Here is a 17,216-nt window from a genome sequence, read left to right on the forward strand (position 1 = left end):
ACAGACAGACAGATGGACTGACAGAGATGGACAGACAGACAGACAGACAGATGTACACAGATCAACAGATGGACAGATATCCAAGCAGACAGATGTATACAGACAAATGTAAAGACAGATGGACAGACAAACAGACAGTTGGGTCAGAGAAAGTTTTAAATGACAGCTTCAGGGTCCCTTATCAATATTCTATCAATTTCAGACTAATTTACTTGGAGATTGAAAGTTGTGGTAGGGGGGTACTTTTATGCAGAATAAAAAGTACCCCCTATTGCCCTGGGATGGGAATGAGCTCGGTTGGGTCAAAGAAAGTTTTAAATGGACAGCTTTAGGGTCACTTATCAATATTCTATCAATTTCAGACTAATTTACTTGAAGATTGAACTTTTTTGATAGGGGGGGGTACTTTTTATGCAGAAGAAAAAACAGTAACCCCCCCCCACCAGGACAGAACAGTGCTTGTGTTTTAGTGACCTCATGGTCATTGTATGTGTATATGATTGTCTCTGATCAAAATTTGTTGAAATAGACCAAACAAAAGTAAAAAAAAAAAAAAAAAAAAAATCCCTGGGGGTGGGGATTTTCTCAGTTTGGAATAACTGCCACCCTCAGTTCTGCTCTAACTAAATTCAAATATTTTGAGACAAAATATATTAAATATGAACATTTTCAGTAGGGGGGTACATTTTATGCAAGGGGGTTTGTTTTGGTAGAGGTATAAAAAGTATCCGGATACTATTTATGCAGGAGGTACATTTTATGCATGACACCGGTAACAATTACTGATATATCTTATTTATTTGATTTAATTACATAAATTTCCAAAGGTGAATTGATGATAATTATATAAAGTTGTGTTTTTTTATTCAAAGTATCAGTTGATTCAATTATTAATGACGTGCCCGGAATCAAAAGAAATAAGCAAATTCGTAAAATTTCCATCCCCCGCTTTCAGGACATATTGTAGGTAAACATTATTGAGGTTAGGTTTAACCTTGGTTGAAACATAAAAAAATAAACTGAAGTCTTATTCGGAAGTAAGACATTTAACTTTGTTTACCAAGTTTGAAAAAAATCAGTAATATTTATTGCAGTTATTGTACAGAAGTGACAGAAAATGATTTTTTTTTAATCAAATCAAAGGGCCATAACTCTGCTAATTAAGATCTGCCAAAAGTGGCAATCGAACTTGGCTAAGCCCTTAAGGCATTGAACTTTTGTTAATTTGTTAGTTACACAGAAACTGCAGAAAAATGACATTTGTAGTAAATTAAAGGGCCATAACTCTGGAAAATAACATCCACTGAAAGAGTTAAACGAACCTGGCCAGGCACTTAAGGCATTCAACCTTGTTACCAAGTTTGAAGAAAATTGGTTAATATTTATTACAGTTATATTACGGAAATGGCAGAAACTGACTTCTTTATAATTTAAGCAAAGGGCCATAACTCCGCTAAATAACGTCCGTTGAAAGTCGCGATTGAACTTGGCTGAGTCCTTGTTACTAAGTTTGAAGAAAATTGGTGTACATTTGTTACACTTATTGCACGGAAATGGCAGAAAATGAAATGTTTTGGAGATAGCGGGGGATAATAATTGAACATGTAACACATGCTTTTCGCATAGTAAATACATAGTAAAGGTGACCATATGTGACCACTTTTCATTTCGTTGATTAAACAAATTACGCAATGCATTATGGATACCAGGTAAGTAGATGGTGTCTAATGTTTGTTCATTTCCTTACATAATGATTGACTCGACATGCACAAGTGTCCCGATAACTTGAACACGCTTTTTCATTAGTGGGCAGTTTTATGAAGACTTATTAGAATCACGGCAAATGCGGCCCATGGTCCCAGGGGTTAGTAAGGGATAGTGCGAATAATACCTGGGACCGAAGATGGACGGACCCAGGACCAGACAGACAGACCCCTGAGGACCAGACAGACCAATGAACAGACAGACCCTGGACCAGGACGAAAGGGACCCAGGACCAGATCTTTCCAAGACCAATTGAACCCAGGACCAGACAAACTCAGGTCCAGACGGACTCAGGACCAGACAGGCTACATGGACCAGACTGACCCAAGATCAGACTGACCATTGAGACAAGACCAGACAGACATAGAACCAGACAGACCCAGAATCAGAACTAAACACACCCAAGACAAGATCATCCCAAGACCTGACTAACCTGGGACCACAACCAGACTGACCAAGGAACAGATGTACCCAGGACTAAACAGACTCGGGACCAGAAAGATCCAGAACCAGATAGACCCAGAACCAGACGGACACAGGACCAAACTATCCAAAACAAGACAAACCCAGGACCAGATGGACCCAGGAACAGATGGATCCAGGATCAGACATATCCAGGACCAGACGGACCCAGGACCAGACAGATTCAGGACCAGATGTATTCAGGACCAGATGGACTCAGGACCAGATAGACCCAGAACAAGACAGACCCAGGACAAGACAGACCCATGACCAAGACTTAACGGACCCTTGACAAGATCTCCCAAGACCAAACATTTAAATATTTGAACATTTCTATTGTGTACTAACCTTTGGGTTTACGGTGTGTTCCTTTGCCCTTTCACATACTTACACTGCTGTGCACAGTATGTTCCCCGTTGAGCACACTCGTCAACGTCTGTGAAATAATTAAGATACACAATTATTACAAATCTCTGGGGACCAATATAATGAAATCACTTCATTATAAACATAGTTTGTTATGTACATATTATAGACATAATACAGGAATCCTGACACTCGTCAACGTCTGTGAAATAACAAAGATACACGGTTATAACAAATCTCTGGGGACCAATATAATGAAATCACTTCATTATAAACATAGTTTGTTATGTACATATTATAGATATATTATAATCCTGACACTCGTCAACGTCTGTGAAATAACAAAGATACACAGTTATAACAAATCTCTGGGGACCAATATAATGAAATCACTTCATTATAAACATAGTTTGTTATGTACATATTATAGACATAATACAGGAATCCTGACACTCGTCAACGTCTGTGAAATAACAAAGATACACGGTTATAACAAATCTCTGGGGACCAATATAATGAAATCACTTCATTATAAACATAGTTTGTTATGTACATATTATAGACACAATATAGGAATGCTGACACTCGTCAACGTCTGTGAAATAACAAAGATACACGGTTATAACAAATCTCTGGGGACCAATATAATGAAATCACTTCATTATAAACATAGTTTGTTATGTACATATTATAGACATAATACAGGAATGCTGACACTCGTCAACGTCTGTGAAATAAACAAAGATACACAGTTATAACAAATCTCTGGGGACCAATATAATGAAATCACTTCGTTAGAAATATAGTTTGTTATGTACATATTATAGACATAATACAGGAATCCTGACACTCGTCAACGTCTGTGAAATAACAAAGATACACGGTTATAACAAATCTCTGGGGACCAATATAATGAAATCACTTCGTTATAAACATAGTTTGTTATGTACATATTATAGACATAATACAGGAATCCTGACACTCGTCAACGTCTGTGAAATAACAAAGATACACGATTATAACAAATCTCTGGGGACCAATATAATGAAATCACTTCATTATAAACATAGTTTGTTATGTACATATTATAGACATAATACAGGAATCCTGACACTTGTCAACGTCTGTGAAATAACAAAGATACACAGTTATAACAAATCTCTGGGGACCAATATAATGAAATCACTTCGTTATAAACATAGTTTGTTATGTACATATTATAGACATAATACAGGAATGCTGACACTCGTCAACGTCTGTGAAATAACAACAGTTCATAACTCAGCTTCAATATTTCTACCAATGTTTAAAAGTATCTTTTTTATTTATGTATATAAAGCAGATGGTGATCTTGTAGCATAGACAAGTTAAGAAATATACATTGGAGTATGGGGTATATACTTTGATTACCAAATCTCAGAATTTTCTGTCACAATTAACTCATCTTTAAAAATTTTGCATCAAAATTTCTAACTTTTGATTGACAGAAATTATTTTTATCTTTCAGTATAAAAAATGAAGTTTATTTCCCAAACACAGGATTCCTGGTCATTAACTATAGCTCACCTACACATGATTTGTGATCATTGACTGTATAACTCACCTTCACAGGATTTGGTATTGTTGACTGTATAACTCACCTTCACAGGATTTGGTATCATTGACTGTATAACTCACCTTCACAGGATTTGGTATCATTGACTGTATAACTCACCTTCACAGGATTTGGTATCATTGACTGTATCACTCACCTTCACAGGATTTGGTATTGTTGACTGTATAACTCACCTTCACAGGATTTGGTATCGTTGACTGTATAACTCACCTTCACAGGATTTGGTATCATTGACTGTATAACTCACCTTCACAGGATTTGTGATCATTGACTGTATAACTCACCTTCACAGGATTTGGTATCGTTGACTGTATAACTCACCTTCACAGGATTTGGTATCATTGACTGTATAACTCACCTTCACAGGATTTGGTATCATTGACTGTATAACTCACCTTCACAGGATTTGGTATCGTTGACTGTATAACTCACCTTCACAGGATTTGGTATTGTTGACTGTATAACTCACCTTCACAGGATTTGGTATCATTGACTGTATAACTCACCTTCACAGGATTTGGTATCATTGACTGTATAACTCACCTTCACAGGATTTGGTATCATTGACTGTATAACTCACCTTCACAGGATTTGGTATCGTTGACTGTATAACTCACCTTCACAGGATTTGTGATCGTTGACTGTATAACTCACCTTCACAGGATTTGTGATCGTTGACTGTATAACTCACCTTCACAGGATTTGTGATTGTTGACTGTATAACTCACCTTCACAGGATTTGGTATCGTTGACTGTATAACTCACCTTCACAGGATTTGGTATTGTTGACTGTATAACTCACCTTCACAGGATTTGGTATCGTTGACTGTATAACTCACCTTCACAGGATTTGGTATCATTGACTGTATAACTCACACCTCACAGGATTTGTGATCATTGACTGTATAACTCTCACCTTCACAGGATTTGACTGTATCGATTTGACTGACTATACCCCACCTTCACAGGATTTGGTATCATTGACTGTATAACTCACCTTCACAGGATTTGTATCGTTGACTGTATAATCACCTTCACAGGATTTGGTATCATTGACTGTATAACTCATCACAGGACTCACCTTCACAGGATTTGGTATTGTTGACTGTATAACTCACCTTCACAGGATTTGGTATCGTTGACTGTATAACTCACCTACACAGGATTTGGGATCGTTGACTGTATAACTCACCTTCACAGGATTTGGTGATCGTTGACTGTATAACTCACCTTCACAGGATTTGTGATCATTGACTGTATAACTCACCTTCACAGGATTTGGTATCATTGACTGTATAACTCACCTTCACAGGATTTGGTATCGTTGACTGTATAACTCACCTTCACAGGATTTGTGATCATTGACTGTATAACTCACCTTCACAGGATTTGTGATCATTGACTGTATAACTCACCTTCACAGGATTTGTGATTGTTGACTGTATAACTCACCTTCACAGGATTTGTGATCATTGACTGTATAACTCACCTTCACAGGATTTGTGATCGTTGACTGTATAACTCACCTTCACAGGATTTGTGATCGTTGACTGTATAACTCACCTTCACAGGATTTGTGATTGTTGACTGTATAACTCACCTTCACATGATTTGTGATCATTGACTGTATAACTCACCTACACAGGATTTGGTATTTTTGACTGTATAACTCACCTACACAGGATTTGGTATCATTGACTGTATAACTCACCTTCACAGGATTTGGTATCATTGACTGTATAACTCACCTTCACAGGATTTGTGATCATTGACTGTATAACTCACCTTCACAGGATTTGGTATCGTTGACTGTATAACTCACCTTCACAGGATTTGGTATCGTTGACTGTATAACTCACCTTCACAGGATTTGGTATCATTGACTGTATAACTCACCTTCACAGGATTTGGTATTGTTGACTGTATAACTCACCTACACAGGATTTGTATTGTTGGATTTGTGTATCATTGACTGTATAACTCACCTTCACAGGATTTGGTATCATTGACTGTATAACTCACCTTCACAGGATTTGGTATCGTTGACTGTATAACTCACCTTCACAGGATTTGGTATCATTGACTGTATAACTCACCTTCACAGGATTTGGTATCGTTGACTGTATAACTCACCTTCACAGGATTTGTGATCATTGACTGTATAACTCACCTTCACAGGATTTGTGATCATTGACTGTATAACTCACCTTCACAGGATTTGGTATCATTGACTGTATAACTCACCTTCACAGGATTTGTGATCATTGACTGTATAACTCACCTTCACAGGATTTGGTATCATTGACTGTATAACTCACCTTCACAGGATTTGGTATCATTGACTGTATAACTCACCTTCACAGGATTTGGTATCATTGACTGTATAACTCACCTACACAGGATTTGGTATTGTTGACTGTATAACTCACCTTCACAGGATTTGGGATCGATGACTGTGTGCCTCACTTTCACAGGATTCAGTTTCGTTGACTGTATAACTCACCTTCACAGGATTTTGTATCATTGACCATGCACTCACCTTCATAGCGATCTTGTACCCCTCCTGACAGGAACAGTAGTATCCACTGTCACTGAGATCTGTACAGGTCTGGGAACACCCGCCATTATTTACTGAACAGTTCATATTTCCTGACAGTTTATCTACAACAAATGAATTTCAGAATACCACAAATAGTTCACAAATACATCGAAATGTTTACACAATAGTTCACATTTGCCATTCATCTTTAATTGAAATACATTATGTATGTAAGCAACTTGCTGGAAATGTCTGTTTTATGCAACTGTTCTTGCTTCCATATGAAAACTTTGCCGACATCTGAACTAAAACAAATTAAACAGATGCATGCGGTTCAATCCTAAGACCGCCTCTCTCGTCAGACGCATCCTCACAGTCCACTATGGCATTACACACTTTTGTAGCATCAATACATTGAGGATTGGCACATACGTACTGATCTGTGGAGCACTTGGCCGGTCTAGGGGTACCTGTTTAGAGAGGTCAAGGGGTCAGGCAAACCTGTCTATAAAGACCAACTATATACAGAGGTCAGTCCAACCTGTCTATAGAGATCAACTATATACAGAGGTCAGTCCAACCTGTCTATAGAGATCAACTATATACAGAGGTCAGTCCAACCTGTCTATAGAGATCAACTATATACAGAGGTCAGTCCAACCTGTCTATAGAGATCAACTGTATACAGAGGTCAGTCCAACCTGTCTTTAAATACTAACTGTTGTAGGTCAAAGGGTCAGTCCAATCTGTCTATAAAGACTAACTGTATACAGAGGTCAGTCAAACCTGTCTTTAAATACTAACTGTTACAGGTCAAAGGGTCAGTCCAACCTGTCTATAAAGACTAACTGTATACAGAGGTCAGTCAAACCTGTCTTTAAATACTAACTGTTGTACGTCATACAGAGGTCAGTCCAACCTGTCTATAAAGACTAACTGTATACAGAGGTCAGTCAAACCTGTCTTTAAATACTAACTGTTGTAGGTCAAAGGGTCAGTCCAACCTGTCTATAAAGACTAACTGTATACAGAGGTCAGTCAAACCTGTCTTTAAATACTAACTGTTGTAGGTCAAAGGGTCAGTCCAACCTGTCTATAAAGACTAACTGTATACAGAGGTCAGTCAAACCTGTCTTTAAAGACTAACTGTTACAGGTCAAGGGGTCAGTCCAACCTGTCTATAAAGACTAACTGTGAAGAGAGGTCAAGAGGTCAATTAAACCTGTATATAAAGACCAACTGTGTGGAGAAGTCAAGGGTCAGTTAAACCTGTCTATAAAGACCAACTGTGTAGAGAGGTCAAGAGGTCAGTTAAACCTGTCTATAAAGACCAACTGTGTAGAGAAGTCAAGGGTCAGTCCAACCTGTCTATAAAGACCAACTGTGTGGAGAGGTCAAGAGGTCAATTAAACCTGTCTATAAGACCACCTAAAAACCACACAATACCCAAGAGAACTTGATACTCTAGTAAAATTGTGTTAAATTAGACATTTGGGAACAAAAGTTTTATTTGTCTTGTTAATAAGTGGTCCATATGTCAGTTTTTACAGTGTAATTTCTCATCTCAGAGCAGACATCTTAATAAAAAACAAATTTGTAGAGAGGTCAAAATGTCAGTCAAACCTGTCTATAAAGACCAACTATGTAGAGAGGTCAAGAGGTCAGTTAAACCTGTCTATAAAGACCAACTGTGTAGAGAGGTCAAGGGGTCAGTTAGAGCACCTAAAAACCACACAATACCCAGTAGAACTTGATACTCTGGTAAAATTGTGTTGAAATTAGGTATTTGGGAACAAAAGTTTTATTTGTCTTATTAATAAGTGGTCCATGTGTCAGTTTCTACTGTGTAATTGCTTATTTCAGAGCAGACATCTTAATAAAAAACAAAAAAATGGTCTATCTACTATGTTTAACAGTAAGAGGATGATCGTATCAAAATATCTTTACAACAGCTGTCATTTTTATTATACAGATTTGTAAACTGACAAATAGTGTAAATCATTAACTCATTTCATGTACGATTAAGTTTTGTGTATTTTGGGAGCTTTTAAGGTCACTTACAGATTTTCTATCAATTTCGGTCACTTGCATAATTCATTATCATTATTATGCAGAATAAATAAAATACCCCCCCCTGCCTTTGGGGTAGGACAGTGATACATTACATGATCTAATGGCCAATGTATGTGTCAAATGATTTTCTCTAATCCAAACTTGTTGCAATTCACAAGTCAAAACAAGAAATATTTTGCCCCGGGGGGTGGGGATTTCTCTATTTGGGTCACAGACACTAATAACTGTCACCCTCAGTTCAGAGCATTTAAGGTCAATCAATCTTTGACCAATTCACTTGAAGATTGAAATTTTTGGTAGGGGTCGGGGTTGGGGTTACTTTTTATGCAGAATAGATAAAATACAGCCCCACCTGCTAAATTTTGAGAATTTCAAGAGGCCCAATGGGATGAAAATTTTATTTATGTAATGACATTGCTATATTTTATAATACTGGTAAATTACAAGGAACCTGATTTAAATCAACGAAATTCCAGAGGCGAGTTTTGCTGTTCTCTGGTTTAAAATTACTTCAAACAGCTCTTGTTATGTATGACACCGGTCCGATGATCAGTCTGTACTTTGGTCCAGAGATTACAGTGTTATTTCACAATCTTCACCACTACAGGTGATTTATCATCTTCCCCTAATTTTAAACAGTATACAAGTTCTTGTTTGTTTTGACTTACAATCTTCTATTGCATTTTTTCAAGTATTAAAATAATAAAAAAAATTACAATCTTGATTTTTACCAAACACCAAACAATTACAAAATACTTCCACAAGTCATTGAAACAGTGCATGACCATGTATTGACACAACCCTGGCCCAGAAAAATAATCGGTCATGATAACTTCAATTACGTACCACACATGTTCGGGTTTTCGTCTGACCCATCTTTACAATCCTCGTCTGAGTCACACAACCAGTGATGACTGAGACAGCGGCTGAGACACACACAAAGTTCTCGGTGCCACAGGTGTGGTTGAGTGGCACACACGACTTGCCGTCCTCTCCTAACGTCAGACCGATGTCACTACACTGACACTCCGCCTTACCGTCGGGAGCTGGGTGACAGCTGTGGACACAGCCTCCATTGTAGATCTGACAGGGGCTGGCGGTACCTGAGGATCATCAAAATAATAAATAATTACATGAGATCACAGAGGGATCTTGATGTCCATCATGTATTGATAAATCTTTATCAGTCAAAGAGATGTAATATTAATGAGAAAGTTCCCTTCAGTATTTGTCGGGGAAACAAAGGTAGCAAACTTCAATTGTCAAAAATGGCTGCCAATCGGCCATGTTTTCCCCCTATTCCTCACAAAATATAATATGCACAACAAGTAACCAAGGAAAAACTGACATATGAAAGTTCTTTCTGAGAAATAGTGGTAACAAACTTTAAGTATCAACATCCAAGATGGATGAAGGCCAAATATCAGTACCCTGGACCTTTCGGTTATCAAGAATAAGTTGTTTAAATGAACATTTTATAAATGGCGGACACATTTAGTTTTAGTAATATAAATATCACGGCTTGCAAACATGATCAAAATTGACCTACTACACAATCTATGTTTGTTTTACGACTGTACAACTGTAGGACCAGATAAGGGAGTAACATCCGATATCATCTGGCCTCATTAGACAGACATTTTATCTGGGTAGACGTGGACACAAGGATTGTGTTATTCTGTGTGGACACATATAATTAGGAGACAGAAGTAAATTTCAGATTGGCTGTGAATTTCAGAGGAAGAGAAATTTGAACAACATTGAATATCATTTAGATTCTGGGGAAGACCAACTTGATTTAATCCCAGGTACCCTGTGTGTGTCATCAGTGAATGCAGTGATTATCAGGTAATTATTTTCTTGTACTTTAAAACTAATTTGTTTGAGGTCAATATTTAAATCATACCAAGAACTGAACAAGACACTGAAGCTTCTATTCAATTATTATGCAAAAACACTGGACATAGAACATCAAATAAAACCCTTATTCAATTAATTTATGCAAAAAACATTGTATTGATTCAATATAATCAATTTTCAGAAATTCAACAAACATCAAAATGGCAACAGCAAACATGCCAGTTCGTACGGAAGGACAGACAACATGTAACCATCACAAAGGGAGACAACTAGATTGGTATTGTGAAAAATGTCAAGAACCAATTTGTCCTAAATGCATTTCCACCATTCACAGAATTCATCCAATGTGTGAGCTTAGTGAAGTCACTCCTCAGAAGAAACAAGACATCAGAAACTTTATTGACAGAACAGAACAAAATGATCTGGTACAGATTGGGAAATACATCACATCTACTGATACACTCCTCAAAGACAACGACAGCATATTTGATAAATTATCACATGAATTGAAGATACAAACAGAAAAATTAAAACAAGACCTTGACAAGCTTAGAGAAGAGACACTCTCACTTTATCAAAACATGAAAGATGACAACATCAAACTCATACAGAAATACAAACAAGAACTTGAAATGTTGAACAAACAACTTAAACACCAAATACAGAAATGTAAGACAACACTTCAGCAGGGCTCTCACATAGAAATATATGACACAAAATGCGAAATAGATTCCCAAATACATATCCCTGTCAAACCTATTTTAGATACAGTCAGCTTCACTCCAAACAATACTCCTAAAGGTCACCTGGTACAAGCCTTAGGAAAAGTCACCACCTCAGGCCAAAGTCATACATCCACTGACCAGAAACGGTCAGTATCATTAGCAGACGGTCAGCAACAACCCTCATCACAACAACAGTCAGAGGATAAAGGTAAGAAAGCAGTGGCCAGGAAAACACTACTGACAGAGACCAAGGTGGTGGAGGAGTGGAAGTCTCCATGTTACATTACTTCTATATGTCCTACCACTGATGACCAGGCCTGGACCAGTTACTACTACAGTAACACATTAACTCTCCTGGACAGGAAGGGCACAGTGATACAGAAGGTCACACACAAGGCTGGGATCATGGACATCAGTCTATCACCAACAACACACAGATTGTGGGCCTGTGATACACAAAACAACATCCTGGAGCTGGTATCAGGACAGTTAACTCAACAATTCACAACTAAAACACGTCCTTACAGCATATGTATTACAGCAAAGAACCATGTCATTGTGGGCATGTCAGGAAACGTCTCCAAATATACCACACAAGGTCAGATGGTACTCACTACAATGGCAGCAGGGACTGGGAAACCATTAGTGTGTACACCATACAGGATCACAGAGTGTCCTGTCACTAACAATGTCGCAGTGATTGATCACAGTAATAAACGTGATGGTGGTGATGGAAACAAACATGTTGTTGTCATGGATACTGACTTCCAGCAACTGTTTGTATACAGAGGTGACATCCCCAGTACATGTAAACAATCACCACAAACAGGAGGTGAACCATTTTACCCCTGTGGTATAGTGTATGATAGTCAGGGGAGCCTCATCATAGGGGATGGTAACAATAAAAATGTTGTCCTAGTGAATAAAGATGGTAAAGGACTCAGGATCCTACACACAGACAGAGACTGGGTATGGGCTGTAGGTGTGGGTAGAGATGATTTACTGTGGGTAAAGATTTGGGTTTAATGTAAAGATGTTACAGTACTACAAGATGATAAACCTACTACAGTACAGCAGGGTGATGATAGCTGTGATAAAACTACTACAGTACAGCAGGGTGTGATAGCTGTGATAAAACTACTACAGTACAGCAGGGTGTGATAGCTGTGATAAAACTACTACAGTACAGCAGGGTGTGATAGCTGTGATAAAACTACTACAGTACAGCAGGGTGTGATAGCTGTGATAAAACTACTACAGTACAGCAGGGTGTGATAGCTGTGATAAAACTACTACAGTACAGCAGGGTGTGATAGCTGTGATAAAACTACTACAGTACAGCAGGGTGTGATAGCTGTGATAAAACTACTACAGTACAGCAGGGTGTGATAGCTGTGATAAAACTACTACAGTACAGCAGGGTGTGATAGCTGTGATAAAACTACTACAGTACAGCAGGGTGTGATAGCTGTGATAAAACTACTACAGTACAGCAGGGTGTGATAGCTGTGATAAAACTACTACAGTACAGCAGGGTGTGATAGCTGTGATAAAACTACTACAGTACAGCAGGGTGTGATAGCTGTGATAAAACTACTACAGTACAGCAGGGTGTGATAGCTGTGATAAAACTACTACAGTACAGCAGGGTGTGATAGCTGTGATAAAACTACTACAGTACAGCAGGGTGTGATAGCTGTGATAAACTATACAGTAAATTCAGTGGTGTAACTAAGCTGTGTTTACAAAGCTGTGATCATACATGTTTGTTTGTCCATTCCAATGATTTCCATCTTTTCACAGCTTAAATTCATATATTTTCACAGCTTATTCAAATCTGGTTTTCTATTATAAATTACTGAAGAAAAAATAACATGCCATAAGTATCGCCCCATTTATAACTTGAATACATTGTTCATACAAAGGTATTAATGATTTTATTACCCTGGAATATGTGTTATTCATTCTGTAATACCAGTGAATCAAAACATTGAGCTTTAAGGCTTTAGTAACTTGTGATTATTGTTTCCAAGATATAAACACAGGGAGTACCAGTTCACTACCTTTTCCCATTATTTACCATAATTTATCCTATTTTACTTAGTAATCCACATTGTACATTTCTCTGTAACCGAATTCAGCATTTCCTCGCCATATTTTTTAGTTTACATTTTGGATCTCTTGGACATTTAAGCGTTAAACTATCTTTTTATGAAATCTATGGTCTATATAGATACCAGAGCTTTACAGAAATAATGTACACAAGACAGTTTAATACTTACAGTGTATCTTTACATTATTTATTTATTTAGACAATGATTTAATCCATTGGATCACTATAATGTAAACAAACCTTTACACATCATCACCGTTTTTGTTTTGCAAATGTTTAGCTAACTTTTGTTAAACTTATATATCCGAATGAAATTCAATTATAAATGTAAATATGGTACTCTCATAGGCAGTAATTATATATATACATGTAAATATGGTACTCTCATAGGCAGTAATTATATATATACATGTAAATATGGTACTCTCATAGGCAGTAATTATATATACATGTAAATATGGTACTCTCATAGGCAGTAATTATATATACATGTAAATATGGTACTCTCAGTAATTATATATACATGTAAATATGGTACTCTCATAGGCAGTAATTATATATATACATGTAAATATGGTACTCTCAGGCAGTAATTATATATACATGTAAATATGGTACTCTCATAGGCAGTAATTATATATATACATGTAAATATGGTACTCTCATAGGCAGTAATTATATATACATGTAAATATGTACTCTCAGTAATTATATATATACATGTAAATATGGTACTCTCAGTAATTATATATACATGTAAATATGGTACTCTCAGTAATTATATATACATGTAAATATGGTACTCTCATAGGCAGTAATTATATATACATGTAAATATGGTACTCTCATAGGCAGTAATTATATATATACATGTAAATATGGTACTCATAGGCAGTAATTATATATACATGTAAATATGGTACTCTCATAGGCAGTAATTATATATACATGTAAATATGGTACTCTCATAGGCAGTAATTATATATACATGTAAATATGGTACTCTCAGTAATTATATATACATGTAAATATGGTACTCTCATAGGCAGTAATTATATATATACATGTAAATATGGTACTCTCAGTAATTATATATACATGTAAATATGGTACTCTCAGTAATTATATATACATGTAAATATGGTACTCTCAGTAATTATATATACATGTAAATATGGTACTCTCAGTAATTATATATACATGTAAATATGGTACTCTCATAGGCAGTAATTATATATATACATGTAAATATGGTACTCTCATAGGCAGTAATTATATATACATGTAAATATGGTACTCTCATAGGCAGTAATTATATATACATGTAAATATGGTACTCTCAGTAATTATATATACATGTAAATATGGTACTCTCATAGGCAGTAATTATATATACATGTAAATATGGTACTCTCATAGGCAGTAATTATATATACATGTAAATATGGTACTCTCATAGGCAGTAATTATATATATACATGTAAATATGGTACTCTCATAGGCAGTAATTATATATACATGTAAATATGGTACTCTCATAGGCAGTAATTATATATATACATGTAAATATGGTACTCTCATAGGCAGTAATTATATATATACATGTAAATATGGTACTCTCATAGGCAGTAATTATATATACATGTAAATATGGTACTCTCATAGGCAGTAATTATATATACATGTAAATATGGTACTCTCATAGGCAGTAATTATATATACATGTAAATATGGTACTCTCATAGGCAGTAATTATATATACATGTAAATATGGTCTCATAGCAGTAATTATATATACATGTAAATATGGTACTCTCATAGGCAGTAATTATATATATACATGTAAATATGGTACTCTCATAGGCAGTAATTATATATACATGTAAATATGTACTCTCATAGGCAGTAATTTATATATACATGTAAATATGGTACTCATAGCAGTAATTATATATATACATGTAAATATGGTACTCTCAGTATTTATATATACATGTAAATATGGTACTCTCAGTAATTAATATATACATGTAAATATGGTACTCTCATAGGCAGTAATTATATATATACATGTAAATATGGTACTCTCATAGGCAGTAATTATTATATACATGTAAATATGGTACTCTCAGTAATTATATATATACATGTAAATATGGTACTCTCATAGGCAGTAATTATATATACATGTAAATATGGTACTCTCATAGGCAGTAATTATATATATACATGTAAATATGGTACTCTCATAGGCAGTAATTATATATATACATGTAAATATGGTACTCTCAGTAATTATATATACATGTAAATATGGTACTCTCAGTAATTATATATACATGTAAATATGGTACTCTCATAGGCAGTAATTATATATACATGTAAATATGGTACTCTCATAGGCAGTAATTATATATATACATGTAAATATGGTACTCTCATAGGCAGTAATTATATATATACATGTAAATATGGTACTCTCATAGGCAGTAATTATATATATACATGTAAATATGGTACTCTCATAGGCAGTAATTATATATACATGTAAATATGGTACTCTCATAGGCAGTAATTATATATATACATGTAAATATGGTACTCTCATAGGCAGTAATTATATATACATGTAAATATGGTACTCTCATAGGCAGTAATTATATATACATGTAAATATGGTACTCTCATAGGCAGTAATTATATATACATGTAAATATGGTACTCTCATAGGCAGTAATTATATATATACATGTAAATATGGTACTCTCAGTAATTATATATATAGGTAGTAATTATATATACATGTAAATATGGTACTCTCATAGGCAGTAATTATATATATACATGTAAATATGGTACTCTCATCAGTAATTATATATACATGTAAATATGGTACTCTCATAGGCAGTAATTATATATACATGTAAATATGGTACTCTCATAGGCAGTAATTATATATACATGTAAATATGGTACTCTCATAGGCAGTAATTATATATACATGTAAATATGGTACTCTCATAGGCAGTAATTATATATACATGTAAATATGGTACTCTCATAGGCAGTAATTATATATACATGTAAATATGGTACTCATAGGCAGTAATTATATATACATGTAAATACATAGAAATTAACAATTTGGGACAGCTGATCAATTATCACCAACATTGTCCATGATATAGAGACAGGATTCTTTTTATATAGATGTTTACTGCCTTTGTGAAATTGTGTAATACCTAATAAAAATTATAATCAGAATATAAATTCTGACTGATCTTGGGTTATCTTTTGAGTAATTACAAATTATGAAGCAAAGTATTCAAAAAGCAAGGACCAAACGGACCAAGAACCAGATAGACCCAGGATCAGACGGACCAAGGAACAGATGGACCAAGGGCCAGATAGACCCCGGACCATGGAACAAGGACCAGACAGACCAAGGACAAGATCGACCAGCAAACAGACAAACCAAGGACCAGACAAACCAAGGACCAGACAGACCAAGGAACAGACGGACCAAGGAACAGACGGATCAAGGGCCAGACAGACCAAGAACCAGATAGACCCAGGATCAGACGGACCAAGGAACAGATGGACCAAGGGCCAGATAGACCAAGGACAAGACCGACCAGCAAACAGACAGACCAAAAACCAGATAGACCCAGGATCAGACGGACCAAGGAACAGACGGAC

General features: G+C 35.8%; 2 protein-coding genes and 1 long non-coding RNA gene across 3 annotated transcripts in view; 2 read left to right on the forward strand and 1 right to left on the reverse strand.

Annotated features, from left to right (window-relative positions):
* Window positions 1-7,025: 7,025 nt before the first annotated feature.
* The window catches only part of LOC138311156 (low-density lipoprotein receptor 2-like), a 163,508-nt gene continuing 153,317 nt past the window's right edge, over window positions 7,026-17,216 (reverse strand). Inside the window, exons 6-7 of the mRNA XM_069252621.1 lie at window positions 9,666-9,922; window positions 7,026-7,216 (exon numbers count right to left, since the gene is read on the reverse strand). Of these exons, the coding sequence (XP_069108722.1) occupies window positions 7,127-7,216; window positions 9,666-9,922 (347 nt within the window). The 3' untranslated portion in view covers window positions 7,026-7,126. The remainder of the gene's footprint in view (window positions 7,217-9,665; window positions 9,923-17,216) is intronic.
* LOC138311152 (tripartite motif-containing protein 2-like) lies at window positions 10,307-12,452 on the forward strand. The gene is made up of 2 exons (XM_069252616.1): window positions 10,307-10,667; window positions 10,861-12,452. The coding sequence occupies exon 2, from the start codon at window positions 10,880-10,882 to the stop codon at window positions 12,428-12,430; it is 1,551 nt and encodes a 516-aa protein (XP_069108717.1). The 5' UTR covers window positions 10,307-10,667; window positions 10,861-10,879; the 3' UTR covers window positions 12,431-12,452.
* Window positions 13,244-16,787, forward strand: LOC138310877 (uncharacterized). Its single transcript, XR_011206487.1, has 2 exons — window positions 13,244-13,865; window positions 16,620-16,787. It is a non-coding gene; the product is annotated as an uncharacterized lncRNA (long non-coding RNA).

This window comes from Argopecten irradians, chromosome 16 (assembly GCF_041381155.1).
Source record: "Argopecten irradians isolate NY chromosome 16, Ai_NY, whole genome shotgun sequence".
Classification (NCBI taxonomy): domain Eukaryota; kingdom Metazoa; phylum Mollusca; class Bivalvia; order Pectinida; family Pectinidae; genus Argopecten; species Argopecten irradians.